The sequence below is a fragment of the Mesocricetus auratus genome, unplaced genomic scaffold (genome assembly GCF_017639785.1).
Source record: "Mesocricetus auratus isolate SY011 unplaced genomic scaffold, BCM_Maur_2.0 Super-Scaffold_100013, whole genome shotgun sequence".
NCBI lineage: Eukaryota > Metazoa > Chordata > Mammalia > Rodentia > Cricetidae > Mesocricetus > Mesocricetus auratus.
Genome location: NW_024429196.1, coordinates 75,302,658 through 75,314,904, shown reverse-complemented (window position 1 = coordinate 75,314,904; position 12,247 = coordinate 75,302,658). Strand labels below are relative to the sequence as shown.

The 12,247-nt window shown below is 52.7% G+C and overlaps 1 protein-coding gene across 1 annotated transcript; it reads left to right on the top strand.

The window, feature by feature from the left end:
- The first annotated feature begins 3,013 nt into the window (after nt 1-3,013).
- On the top strand, nt 3,014-11,888 carry F12 (coagulation factor XII). Its single transcript, XM_013119263.3, has 14 exons — nt 3,014-3,943; nt 4,277-4,334; nt 7,639-7,738; nt 7,982-8,052; nt 8,330-8,440; nt 8,522-8,653; nt 8,764-8,868; nt 8,979-9,144; nt 9,244-9,440; nt 9,547-9,769; nt 9,941-10,077; nt 10,168-10,311; nt 11,357-11,505; nt 11,594-11,888. The coding sequence occupies exons 1-14, from the start codon at nt 3,716-3,718 to the stop codon at nt 11,759-11,761; spliced, it is 1,989 nt and encodes a 662-aa protein (XP_012974717.1). The 5' UTR covers nt 3,014-3,715; the 3' UTR covers nt 11,762-11,888.
- The last annotated feature ends 359 nt before the right edge of the window (nt 11,889-12,247 follow it).

The window sequence follows — 12,247 nt, the reverse complement described above, 5'->3', positions numbered from 1 at the left end:
AGCTAGCCAATGAGAAACAATAGCAAATTGCCAACAGCTTCATAATTAATATAGACTCCTGTGTGTTCATTTGGGACTGATGCGACTCGGGAACCAGGCTGGTGGGAAGACTTCACATTACAGGGAATTAGTGGGATTTCAACTTCAATGATTTGTGGGTTTTTGAGTTCAGCAGTTGCTGGGGTTAGGTGAGTTTTGAACCCTGGAAGCAGACTCCATTCTTTTAACAAACACCAGGACCTCATGATCCAACCCTTACTTCCCACATGGAGCCCTGTACTCACCACAGCACCCCTCTGATTTGCTGAACTTAGCTTTCTGAACATTCTCGAAGCCCTTCCTTCCCTTTCCTACAAGTAAAGCCCTCTTGGCTGGGTGTGGTGGCACACTTCTGTAATTCCCACTCTTGGGAGGTAGGGACAGGGTAGTTGCAAGGTCAGGCCATCCTAGGATACACATCGAGTCCCTATCTCAAGAACAAAATAATGAGCCTCACCCTCAATGGTGCAAACCTGTTCCGCTTCCCTTGAGATTTGGCCCTCCCCTGGGAGGAGGTGGTCATGTGGGTCTGGTCCTAGGGCCAAGGTCTGTCTGTGCTCAGGCAACCCGGAACCCACAAGCTTTAACTGTGGACGCACGGAACAAGATTCACGGGACTAGGATCAACATAGGTTAATATAATTTTATTCGGGGAGAAGGCACTTACACAGGAAACAGATGACCTCGGCAAGTTCCCGCTCCAAGGATCCACCCAGGCTGCTCTCTGCGACCTGACCGGAACCAAGAGAGAGAGAGCACATGTCCCCACCCAGACCTAATCCAACTGTGGGTCATGTTCACACTAGAGGTTCGGGGTGTGTGCGTGTGTGTGTGTGTGTGTGTGTGTGTGTGTGTGTGTGTGTGTGTGTGTGTCTCACTACATTTAACTTCGGTCATTTCCACTGTGTGGCTCAGTCTTGCTTTTGTGATGGCTAACTTTACATTTAAAAGTTTTACATCTCTGTGCTTAAGAGAACTAGAAGCAATATTAGACCTCCAAATGTTAAGGGTAATAAGGGTTAAATTTTGTTTTACTACTGTTTCTGCAGAGCTCTGTTAACAAGCTTGTATTACATTAGAGGACCTTCTGCCTGCACAGAACAAATGATAACTTGCTATTCTTTATTTTTGTTTTTGTTTTTTTTTAGGCAGGGTTTCTCTGCAGCTTTGAAGCCTGTTCTGGAACAGCTAGTCTCTTGTAGACCAGGCTAGTCTCGAACTCACAGAGATCCACCTGCCTCTGCCTCCCAAGTGCTGGGATTAAAGGTGTGTGCCACCCCAGTCTGGCTGTAACTTGGTATTCTTTACCTTTATAAGCCCCTGACTGAGGAGGCTGGGCACAGCACTCAGGAATCCTGAGTGAGGTTTACACCTGGTGACTGTATCTGAATAAATGTCTCTTCTCTGTTAAAATGTATTAAGGGTCAGACTTGTGAGTCTCTGAATGACCCCAGACGCATAACCCTTTTATTGTGGTCCTGGAGGCAGTCACCTCAAGAAGTTCCTTTTGAAACCAAGAGTTGAATAAGTGCCCAGTTCCTCCGACAACAACAACCTTCCTCTCTTGGGGGTTGTGGGGGGGGGGCAGGATCAGGAACCTATTATCTTCTCCCTTCATTGTCTATGAAGTGAAATCACCTACGAGGATTTTCTGTCCTTCCTCCCTGTTTGCTTGGCTTTTCCTTCTCAGACTGCTCCAATCCGTGATGCATGCCCTGAGGGGGGCAGGGCCTAGTGATACATGTCTTTAACCCTGGCATTCAGGAGGCAGAGGCAAGCCTCCTTCTGAGTTGTGGTCTAGAGATGCCCTATCTGATTGGATCTTGAACTGACAATAGAGCTGGTCAAAGCGGGGAGGGAAGGAGGGAGGGAGGGATCCTATTCAACAGAGTGAATGCTGGGTAGAAAAAAGCCACAGTGGCCTGGAGTTGGTGGCACATGCCTTTAATCCCAGCACTCGGGATACAGAGGCAGGCGGATCTCTCTGAGTTCGAGGCCAGCCTGGACTACAGAGCAAGTTCCAGGACAGCCTCCAAAACCATACAGAGAAACCCTGTCTCGAAACAACAACAACAACAAAAAGAACAAAAAACCAAACAAACAAACAGAAAAGGCCACAGTGCCCTCCTCCCCATCCTCCTCCCTGTGCTGCAGCTGGGGATGAGTCCAATTCTGACCTGAACTTGATCTCCATTCTCCTGTACTTCTGCCCACTCCCAAGTAAACTGTGACTGAGTTTGTAAAATAATTTCTTAAGGTTCAGGGAATTGGGCCCAGAGCCTTCTGCATGCTGGGTCACATCCTCAGGCCTTTTGTAAGCGGATTTTGCCAATGTAGTTGAGCATTGTGGCACATGGTATGAGGGAGGCTGAGGCAGGGGGATCACAAATTTAAGAGCAACCTGGAAAACAGTGTCTCAAAAGGAAAAGAATTTTTAAATCATGAAAGTATGTACATATACATTTCTTCTGAGACAGGCTCTGTTGACATCATGAAAGTATGTACATACATATTTCTTCTGAGACAGGCTCTGTCTACATAGTCCTGACTGCCTTAGAACTGACTATGTAGACTAGGCTGGCCTCAGATTTACAGAGACCCACCTGGCTCTGCTTCCTTGGCCTAAAGGCGTTTGCTACCATGCCTGGCTCTGCAAGAGCATCCTTGATGGGCCTGGCCTAATCAGATGAGTCCTGATAAGGGACCAGAATGTTCCTGGCAAAGCAGTTACAAAGTGTGAAGTAAGTCAACACAAGGGTATTCTCTGATACTGACTCTATTTTTTTTATTTATTTTTTGGTTTTTCAAGACAGAGTTTCTCTGTGGCTTTGTAGGCTGTCCAGGAACTAGCTCTTGTAGACCAGGCTGGTCTTGAACTCGAAGAGATCTGCCTGCCTCTGCCTCCCAAGTGCTGGGATTAAAGCATGCACTACCAACACCTGGCTATTTTTATTTTTAAGTTAATTTGTTTATCTTATGTACCGTGTTTTGCCTGCATGTATGCCTCTATGCCATGTGCATGCCTGATACCTGCAGGGGCCGGGAGAGGGAGGCAGATCTCCCGGAATTGGAGTGATAGACAGCTCTTAGCTATCACGTAGGTGTGGGACTAGAACCTGGGTCCTGTGGAAGAGCAGCCAGTGCCCTTAACTGCTGAGTGTCTCCTCCAGCCCTGCCTCGGGCTTGAAAGTTAGAGGAAGCAGGTGGCCAGGAATGTAGGAATCACGTGTAGCCTGTGGTTGACGGCCAAGAAGGAAGCGGGGACGTCTGTCCTGCAGCCACGTGGAGGTGATCTCTGAGGGGATCCCCCTGCAGAGGAGAGCTCAGCCTGAGCCTCGGCTTCCGAAGCAACTCCAACCCCCCATTCCTCCCCACCCCACCCACGCTGCACCGCACTGCACCGTGTTTACCTGTGGGTCTGTGCAGCCGTGAACACAGACTTAGGGGCTGTCGTCGTTTTAGGGCGTGTGGTAATGGCAGAAGAAAACCAGCTTGCCTCCCGATAGACTAAGATTCTGCAGTAGCAGGCTTCTTCAGCCACCCTTACCTCAGACTCCACAGGACCTGGAGCACTTCCTAGTGAGATCAACGCTGGGCCTGCTGCTCAGGAGAGGGGAGGCCAGGGACCCTGCTCTCCACCGATCTACTCCCACCAGCCGCCTCCCGGGTCACAAGGATGCTACCTCACTGTCACTGTTCTCCTGGGGTTTCCATGAAGCCCGTGCCCCTCCGGCCCAGGAGGGAGTTGGACCAATCTTCACTTCCCGGCCTCAGCGAACCTTGCCCAGACCTATTGATCTGCACTTCCGGGCAGGCAGTGGGACCCGGGACCATGGACAGGCACGCCATGAGGGCTCTGCTGCTCCTGGGGTCTCTGCTGGCGAGCCTGGATTCGACGCTTTCGGTGAGGACTGTGGCGCTAGGACTGGACCGGGGTGGCACTAAGGGGTCCCTGTCCCAGCTTTGGCCTGCCTGTCACCTGCTAGTCCAGATGACTGGGAGACTTGCGTGGGGGAAGGTACAGCCAGCCCAGCAGGCCCAAACAAGGGAGACAGCAGCCCACACTGGTGTGGGTATGAGGACCCCGGCTACGTTTGTGGGGGGGAGACAATGGGAAGAGGGGGGGAGGGTCAAGCCCTGTGAGGAAAGAAATCCTGGGCTTTGGGGAGGTGGAAGGAGGCTGGGGCCTAGCATGGATCAAGGAAAATCTGATGCTCCTGCCTTCTCTCCCTCGCAGGCTCCTCCATGGAAAGGCCCCAAGGAATTCAAGCAGGGAGCTGAGGAGCCCACGGTGGGTAAGTGACTTGCTCTTCTTCCTAATCTAGCCTCTGGTGGGGGTGAGTGTGCTCGCTGGAGTCCATGTGGTCTCCATGCAGCCTCGGGCCTCTGGGTCCTGAGCACAGCAGATGACACCAGGCCTAAGAGCCTACAGCCTACAGACCTGGAGGGGGGGGGGGGCACGGGAGGAGGGGAGGGAAAGGGAGAGGGACCTGGAACTGACTTGTGAAGCAACCTTGTTTCTTATCTAAATTTAAACTGGAAAAAAAAAAAAAAAAAAAAAAAGAGCCTACAGACCCAGAGGATAGCAAGTCCTGTGCCCAGAGGCCAGTGTTCAAGGCAGCAGGGAGCTCTCACCGCCTTAGCTTCCCATCCCCCACTCCCCCTGCTTTCAACACATCTGGAGGTCTTGAGTCATAACGATGGAGCTCAGACCCTCAGTGGGTGATGGGAGCCACATCAGACTTGTTCATCATCACAAATACTCTCCAAACCTTGTTTTCTCACTTGGGAGTTTACTGTCTGCTTCACTTTCCCCGGCTGTAAAACTAGAGCCCCTCAGGGCTGAAGCCAAGGAGAAATGAGTTCCTGACCCTTGTAAAGAAAGCAGTTCACCCGGAGGCTGCCGTCTGCAAAATGCATTTACAACCTTAGCTGCTAGCCTAGGGCTGTAGCCCAACATGCACGCTCTTGGTTTGGTCTGCAGAAACAATTCTTAACTCTTAGTGCCCTCCTCTAGGTGAAGGGTATCCCACCCCCAATCCTGCCACTGGGCTTGTGAGCACAGAGCCCTACCATGGGAAGCTATGTCTGGTGAGGCCAAGCTAAGGTTTGAGGTGTGCTACGTCACAGAGAGGTCCAACACAGTGGGACCCTCCAGTCTTTCCCTAAGCCAAACAGCTTCTGTCCTTCCAACCTGACCCAACAGTGGTCCCCTGTTCTGAAGGTCTACGCCCTTTCCTTTTAATTGCCTTATTGCTCAATGCCACTAAAAACAAAACCACAGCAAATGTTTGTTGAGCACATCCTAGGTGCTGGGCTCAGCGTTCCCAGCATTGTCATTAAGTGTCACACCACTCCTCTGAAGTGGACAGTTCTTCTTTTTGAGATTATAATGTAATCACAAACCTTCCCCTTCCTCCCTCCAACCCTCCATATCTCCATACACTTACTTATGTCTTATGATTATATTCTGTATAGGTTCATGAATATCGAATTCTTTTTTTTTTTTGATTTTTCCAGACAGGGTTTCTCTATATTGTTTTGGAGGCTGTCCTGGAACTCCCTCTGTAGACCAGGTTGTCCTGGAACTCACAGAGATCCGGCTGCCTCTGCCTCCCGAGTGCTGGGATTAAAGGTGTGTGCCACCAATGCCCGGCGCCGTGAACATCGAATTCTATTAGGTTCCTATGGGCCTCTCTGGCTGTGACATTTTTATCAATTATTACATGCAACCTTGTTTCATATGCGATTCTGTTTAAAGACGTCTTATTCCGTGTGTATGTTGCTGAAGCCCTAATGCTGATGTCATGGCCAATAGCACTATTACTGCCTGCCTGGACAAGGCGACTCTGACACATTTTCTCTGTAAGGTACACAGCAGCGTCTTGTGTTCTTGTAGATGGGAGCCCTAGATAACACTTCAGCATAGGCACAGGCACGCGCTTTCAATCCTAGCACTCAGGAGGCAGAGGTAGAAGGAGCTCTCTGAGTTTGAGGCTAGCCTGGTCTACAGAGTGAGTTCCAGGACAGCCAGGGCTGCACAAAGAAACTCTGCCTCAAAAGACCAGAGAGAGAGAGAGAGAGAGAGAGAGAGAGAGGTGGTGTGTGTGTGTGTGTGTGTGTGTGTGTGTGTGGTGTGTGTGTAGGTCAGAGGGTAACATCGAGAGCTGGGCTCTTCCTTCAGCTGTTGACACGGGGGTCTCATTTCTGCTACTGTGCTGTGAGTTCTGGGCTCACTGGCTTTTGCGTTTCCAGGCCAATTCCCCGAATCTACCTCCCATCTCACTGTAGGGTACCAGGATTACAAGTCACTGCATCTGGCTGTTTATATAGGTTCTGGAGATGAACTGGGTGTGTTAGGCTTTCATAGCTAAGACTTTTACCCACTGAGCCATCTTCCAGGGCCCCTTGACCTCTTCATATTGATTTGAGACAGTTTCCCTAAATTGCCCAGACTGCTTTAAACTCACTCTTTTGAGCAACTCACAAGTCCAGGCAGACCTTGAACTTGCCATCCTTCTGCCTCAGCTCCTGAATAGTTGGAATCACAGTCCTGGCTGCTTGGGATTATTTCTAATGAAAGGGTCTCCCATGAGAAATGAAAGCGACTTGAGCAGATCTTTGTGAATTTGAGGCCAAGTCTGGTCTACGTAGTGAGCTCCTGGACAGTCAGAGCTATGGAGAGAGATCTGTCTCAAAAAAAAAAAAAGGAGGAAAGGAGGGAAGGAAGGAAGGAGAGAAGGAGGAAGGAGGGGGGAAGGAAGGAAGCCATACTGTAACAGTCCATGAGGCCCACACCTTTAATCCCAGGGCTTGGGAGGCAAAGGCAGGTGAATCTCTGTGTTCCAGGCCAGCCTAGTCTACAGATAAAGTTCCAGGATAGCCAGAACTACACAGAGAAACTCTGTCTCAAAAAACAAACAAACAAACAACAAACCAAAAGAAAGAAGGAAAGAAAGAAAGAAAACTACTGTGCTAAATGGATGTCAGAAAATACTTGTTTCCAATATAAGAAGCTGAAGGAGGGCAGAGCACTAACTTGCTGGACCTCAGCTGAGTGTGTGTGTGCCCATTTTTTTCTGATCCATACAATCCTATTAAGATCACGAAGACACTGTGAGTGTTTGGAAGTCTGTTTGGTTTTTGTTTTTCAAATCCTCTGCTGCTGACCTATTATACCCTTAACCTGAATCACAAATATTGGTTTAGGGATTAGTTACAAATAACTTTTACAAAGCAGGCAGATTTGTAAATGCAAAGCCAGTAGATTGATAGTCCTATTACTGTTGCCATTTCACCAATGAGCCAAAAAACAAAAAAAAAAAAAAAAAAAAAAAAACAAAGAACCACGGTCAAGTGGCCTAAATATTTATTAAGTGGCAACTTTGTGACAAGCACTTGGTTTGTTTCAGACTTGACTGAGGTCACAGAGCTTGTAAGTGTTGGCATCAGAAATCTATTCCAGCTGTCTGTCTCTGGAAGACAACTCCCTAAGCAGTATGTAGTCTTGAATGCAGGACTCTCCTGTCTCCAAGCAGGCCCCATGGGGCAGAGCTTGGGCAGCAGGGCACAGGGCCTCAGAGGTGTGTTACCCTACAGTTCTCACGGTCGATGGGAAGCTCTGCCACTTCCCCTTCCAGTACCACCGTCGTCTGTACCACAAATGCATCCACAAAGGCTGGCCAGGCTCCCGGCCCTGGTAAGAATTTCCAAAAGGGTGGAGGAGGGGCCTAGATAAAATGGATTCTACCTGTCATCATCTGATTAAGAATTGTGTTTGGGCAAAAGGCTGTGCTGTGTGTGTGTGTGTGTGTGTGTGTGAGAGAGAGAGAGAGAGAGAGAGAGAGAGAGAGAGAGAGAGAGAGAGAGAGAGAGCTCCTGTGTGGTAAGGAGGGCTAGCCAGGCTTCAGGCGATGCAGGGAAGCCTCATTTGTCTCCACAGGTGTGCTGTCACCGCCAACTTTGACCAGGACCAGCAGTGGGGGTACTGCTCCGAGCCCAAGAAAGTGAAAGGTACTGCAAGCCTCCTTGGCCAGGGCTGCCTCCTGCTCTTTCCCCTGTTCCCACCCACCCGCTAGGCGTCATCGGATCCCACACGTGGGATCCTGGGCCCAGCCCCGCCCCTTCCCCTACAGCATCCCTTCAAAGGTCAGAGGAAGAATTCTGGGGAAAGAGATCACCGTTTGACAGACAATCTCAAGGACTGGAAACTTGGGGTCCAGGTGGGGTGCTGGTCCCTTCCTGTGCCACTCAGACTCCCTGTGCTTCCCCTCTGGTGTCTATCTGTCAGACCACTGCAGCAAACACAACCCGTGCCACAGAGGGGGGACATGTGTGAACACCCCCAGCGGCCCACACTGCCTCTGCCCAGAACACCTCACTGGGAAGCACTGTCAGAGAGGTAAGGGCAGCTGCCTGCCATCGACAGTCCCTGAGACCCTGGGAGATTGGCACGGTCCCACGGGCCTCCTTTTGTCCCCAGAGAAGTGCTTCGAGCCTCAGCTTCTCCGGTTCTTCCTCGAGAATGAGATGTGGTTTAGAACTGGGCCAGCAGGTGTGACCCGGTGCCAGTGCAAGACCCCTGGTGCTCACTGCAAGCCACTGACCAGCCAGGGTAAGGGGGTGTGTGGCGACCGTGGGGAGGAGGGCAAAAGTCAGAGGTCCCTGGCAGGGGCTGGGTGGCACGGTCCACCCGGGGATGGTTCAGCTTGCACCTTCCCCCAGCTTGCAGCTCCAATATGTGCCTCAATGGGGGCAGCTGCCACCAGGTGGAGGGCCACCAACTGTGCCATTGCCCTGCGGGCTACACCGGACCTTACTGCAACTTAGGTGAGCGGGGCCCCATGTGGAAAAAAGCTTGGGGAGGTGGAATGGAAAAGTGAACCAGAGGGCACCAACAGAACCATCCCCTGATGGCAGGGAGTCCCTTCTCTCCCTAGACATTAAGGCGACCTGCTACGATGGCAGGGGACTCAGCTATCGCGGCAAGGCTGGAATCACTTTATCGGGGGCGCCATGTCAGCAGTGGGCCTCCGAGGCCACCTACCGGAACATGGCTGAGAAACAAGCGCTAAGCTGGGGCCTGGGCCACCATGCATTCTGCCGGTTCGCGAGGGGGAAGGGGTTGGGCAGGCCAATTTACTGTCCCTTAGGGCCCTCAGGGGCTCCCCTTGCTCTAACAGTGCTCCCTCTTGAGATTTTTAGGAACCCGGATAATGACACGCGTCCATGGTGCTACGTGTGGAGTGGCGACAGGCTGAGCTGGGACTATTGCGACCTAGAGCAGTGCCAGACCCCAACCCAGGCAACGCTAACGTCTCGAGCCCCCCATGGGCGTCAGGACCTGCCGGTGCCCCGGCCTTCCACGCTGCAGAAGCCTCAGCCCACGTCCCAGGCGCTAGGTGGTTAGGTGGAGGGGGGGCCCCAGAACAGAGGACGTGGGTCTTGCTTATTCCAGGCAGCCCGTCGAGGATGTCCCAGGCCTCAGCCAATCCTCTCCTTCCACAGCCTCGCCTGAGCATCACACTCCTCTGGCCAGGACCAGCCCGGTGGGCTGCGGACAGCGCTTCCGCAAGCGACTGTCCCCACTCAGCCGCGTGGTGGGCGGACTAGTGGCTCTGCCCGGATCGCACCCATACATCGCTGCGCTGTACTGGGGCGACAACTTCTGCGCCGGCAGCCTCATCGCCTCCTGCTGGGTGCTGACCGCAGCTCACTGCCTGCAGAACCGGCAAGCGCCGCCCTCGGGGACCCCTAGGCTGCTCTACCGTACCTGCACCCTACTCTCTCCTCCCCCCAGCCTTTCTCGAGCTCCCCCAGGGAGGTTGAAAACAGGGGCTTCCCCAGAACGTCTGTAGCCGGCCTGAGCACGCTGTCTCCCCCCTCCACCCCTCCACCGCAGGCCAGCGCCGGAGGAGCTGACGGTGGTGCTCGGTCAAGATCGCCATAACCAGAGCTGCGAGCAATGCCAGACGCTGGCTGTGCGCTCCTACCGCCTTCACGAGGGCTACTCCTCCATCACTTACCAGCACGACTTGGGTGGGGTGACCCCGCAGGGACAGAAAGAAAGGATGGGGGAGGGCTGGGGCCGCACCCAGGCTGCCTCCTAACCCTTCCCTCTGGTGGTAGCTCTGCTGCGCCTGCAGGAAGGCGAAAACAGCAACTGCGCCATCACGTCGCCTCACGTCCAGCCCGTGTGCTTGCCCAGCGGTGCCGCCCCACCCTCGGAGACTGTGCTCTGCGAGGTGGCCGGCTGGGGTCACCAGTTCGAGGGTAGGCACCACTGCTGGGAGCTGGCTAGCGACTTTTGGCTACCTGAGTGCGCACTTTTGGTAGCCTCCAATGAGCCCGGGGAACACGTTTCATTGACAGTTTTGTAAAAACGTGCAGGACCCTTGTCTGTGGCACATTTCCAGAATCTAGAATTCGTTGTCGAGGTTTCCAAATCCCTTCGGGTTTATCCTAGTTCGCTTTCTGTTGTGGCGTTAAACACGATGGATGACCAAAAGCAGCTTAGGCAGGGAAAGGCTTTGCTGCTTACAAGGTTGCAGTCCACCATGGGTGGGGGTGGGGGCAGGAACTGGGGTAGAGAGAGCCGGAAAGAACTGTCCTTGCTGCCTTGCTCTCCGCGGCTTGCTCAGTTTTCTTTTTTGTTGTTTGTTTTGTTTTTCGGGACAGGGCTTCTTTGTGTAGCTCTGGCTGTCCTGGAACTAGCTTTATAGACCAGGCTGGCCTCGAACTCCCAGAGATCCACCTGCCTCTACCTCCCGACTCCTGGGATTAAAGGCATGCACCACCGCCCAGCTCATCTTGCTTTTTTAACACAACCCAGACCACCTGTTCAGGGGTGTCACCGCCCACTATGGGCTGGGCCCTCTCGCATAGTCATTAGTCAAGAAATTTCCTTATGCCAATCTGAAGGAGGAGGCATCTTCTCAACTGAGGGTCCCAGATAGCAAGCTGAACAAAAAGTGACCCAGCACAGGATTACAGGATTACAAAAAGAATCGAACTTTCTCTGGGTTCTCTCTGGGCTCCAAGTTACAAAGGCTTAACTAGGACTTTGTCCCCATGCTGGAGCAATGGGGACAACTATTTTGGGAGCTAGGTTCTAAGACATTGCGTGGGAGAGGGTAAGAGGTGCTTTCCTGTTTATTCTAATCCCAGCGTCTCTCTGGGCCTCAGTCTTCTTGCCTGTGAAATCGTTATGGGCTGGCTCCTAACACTCAGGCTTGCTCCGAGGGAGCCAACTCAGGGTAGGTGTGCAACTGCCCGGTAGCCTGGTCCACACAGCAAGCTCAGGTCCCTGGATTTGCAGGGGCGGAGGAATACGCCAACTTCCTGCAGGAGGCGCAGGTTCCCTTCATCTCCCGGGAGCGATGCTCCAACCCTGCGGTGCACGGCGACTCCATCCTGCCTGGAATGCTCTGCGCTGGCTTCCTGGAGGGAGGCACCGACGCCTGCCAGGTCAGCCCTGGGGTCCCGGTTGGTGCTTTGCCCCTTCCTGTCAACCACAGGACAAGAGCAACGAGCGGTTTCTCGTCTCTCCCCCCAGGGTGACTCTGGGGGTCCTCTGGTGTGTGAAGAAGGGGCTGAAGAGCACCGGCTCACCCTGCGAGGTGTCATCAGCTGGGGCTCCGGCTGTGGTGACCGCAACAAGCCCGGAGTCTACACTGACGTAGCCAATTACCTGGCTTGGATCCAGGAGCATACTGCTTCATAACTAATCAGGGTTAGTCTTTCCCTCAGTGTGCTCCCTGGAGTGTGAGCGTGACTGTGTCAAGATGCACAGTGAAGACAGTACCCAGGGATCGGGGCCCAGAAACTCAATAAAGTGCTTTGAAAATGTTCGTTCCTCAGAATTCCCTCTTGAAATGCCAAGTGAGAAAAAAGGTGCACTAACTCCCTCACTGCCTGGACAAGGCAGCTGGCCACATCTCAGATCTCTCTCTCTCTCTCTCTCTCTCTCTCTCTCTCTCTCTCTCTCTCTCTCTCTCTCTCTCTCTCTCTCTCTCTCTCTCTCTCTCTCTCTCTCTCTCTTTTGGTTCTTTTCGAGACAGGGTTTCTCTGTATTGTTTTGGAGCCTGTCCTGGAACTAGCTCTTGTAGACCAGGCTTGGTCTCGAACTCACAGAGATCCACCTGCCTCTGCCTCCCGAGTGCTGGGATTAAAGGCATGCGCCACCAACGCCCGGCTTACATCTCAGATC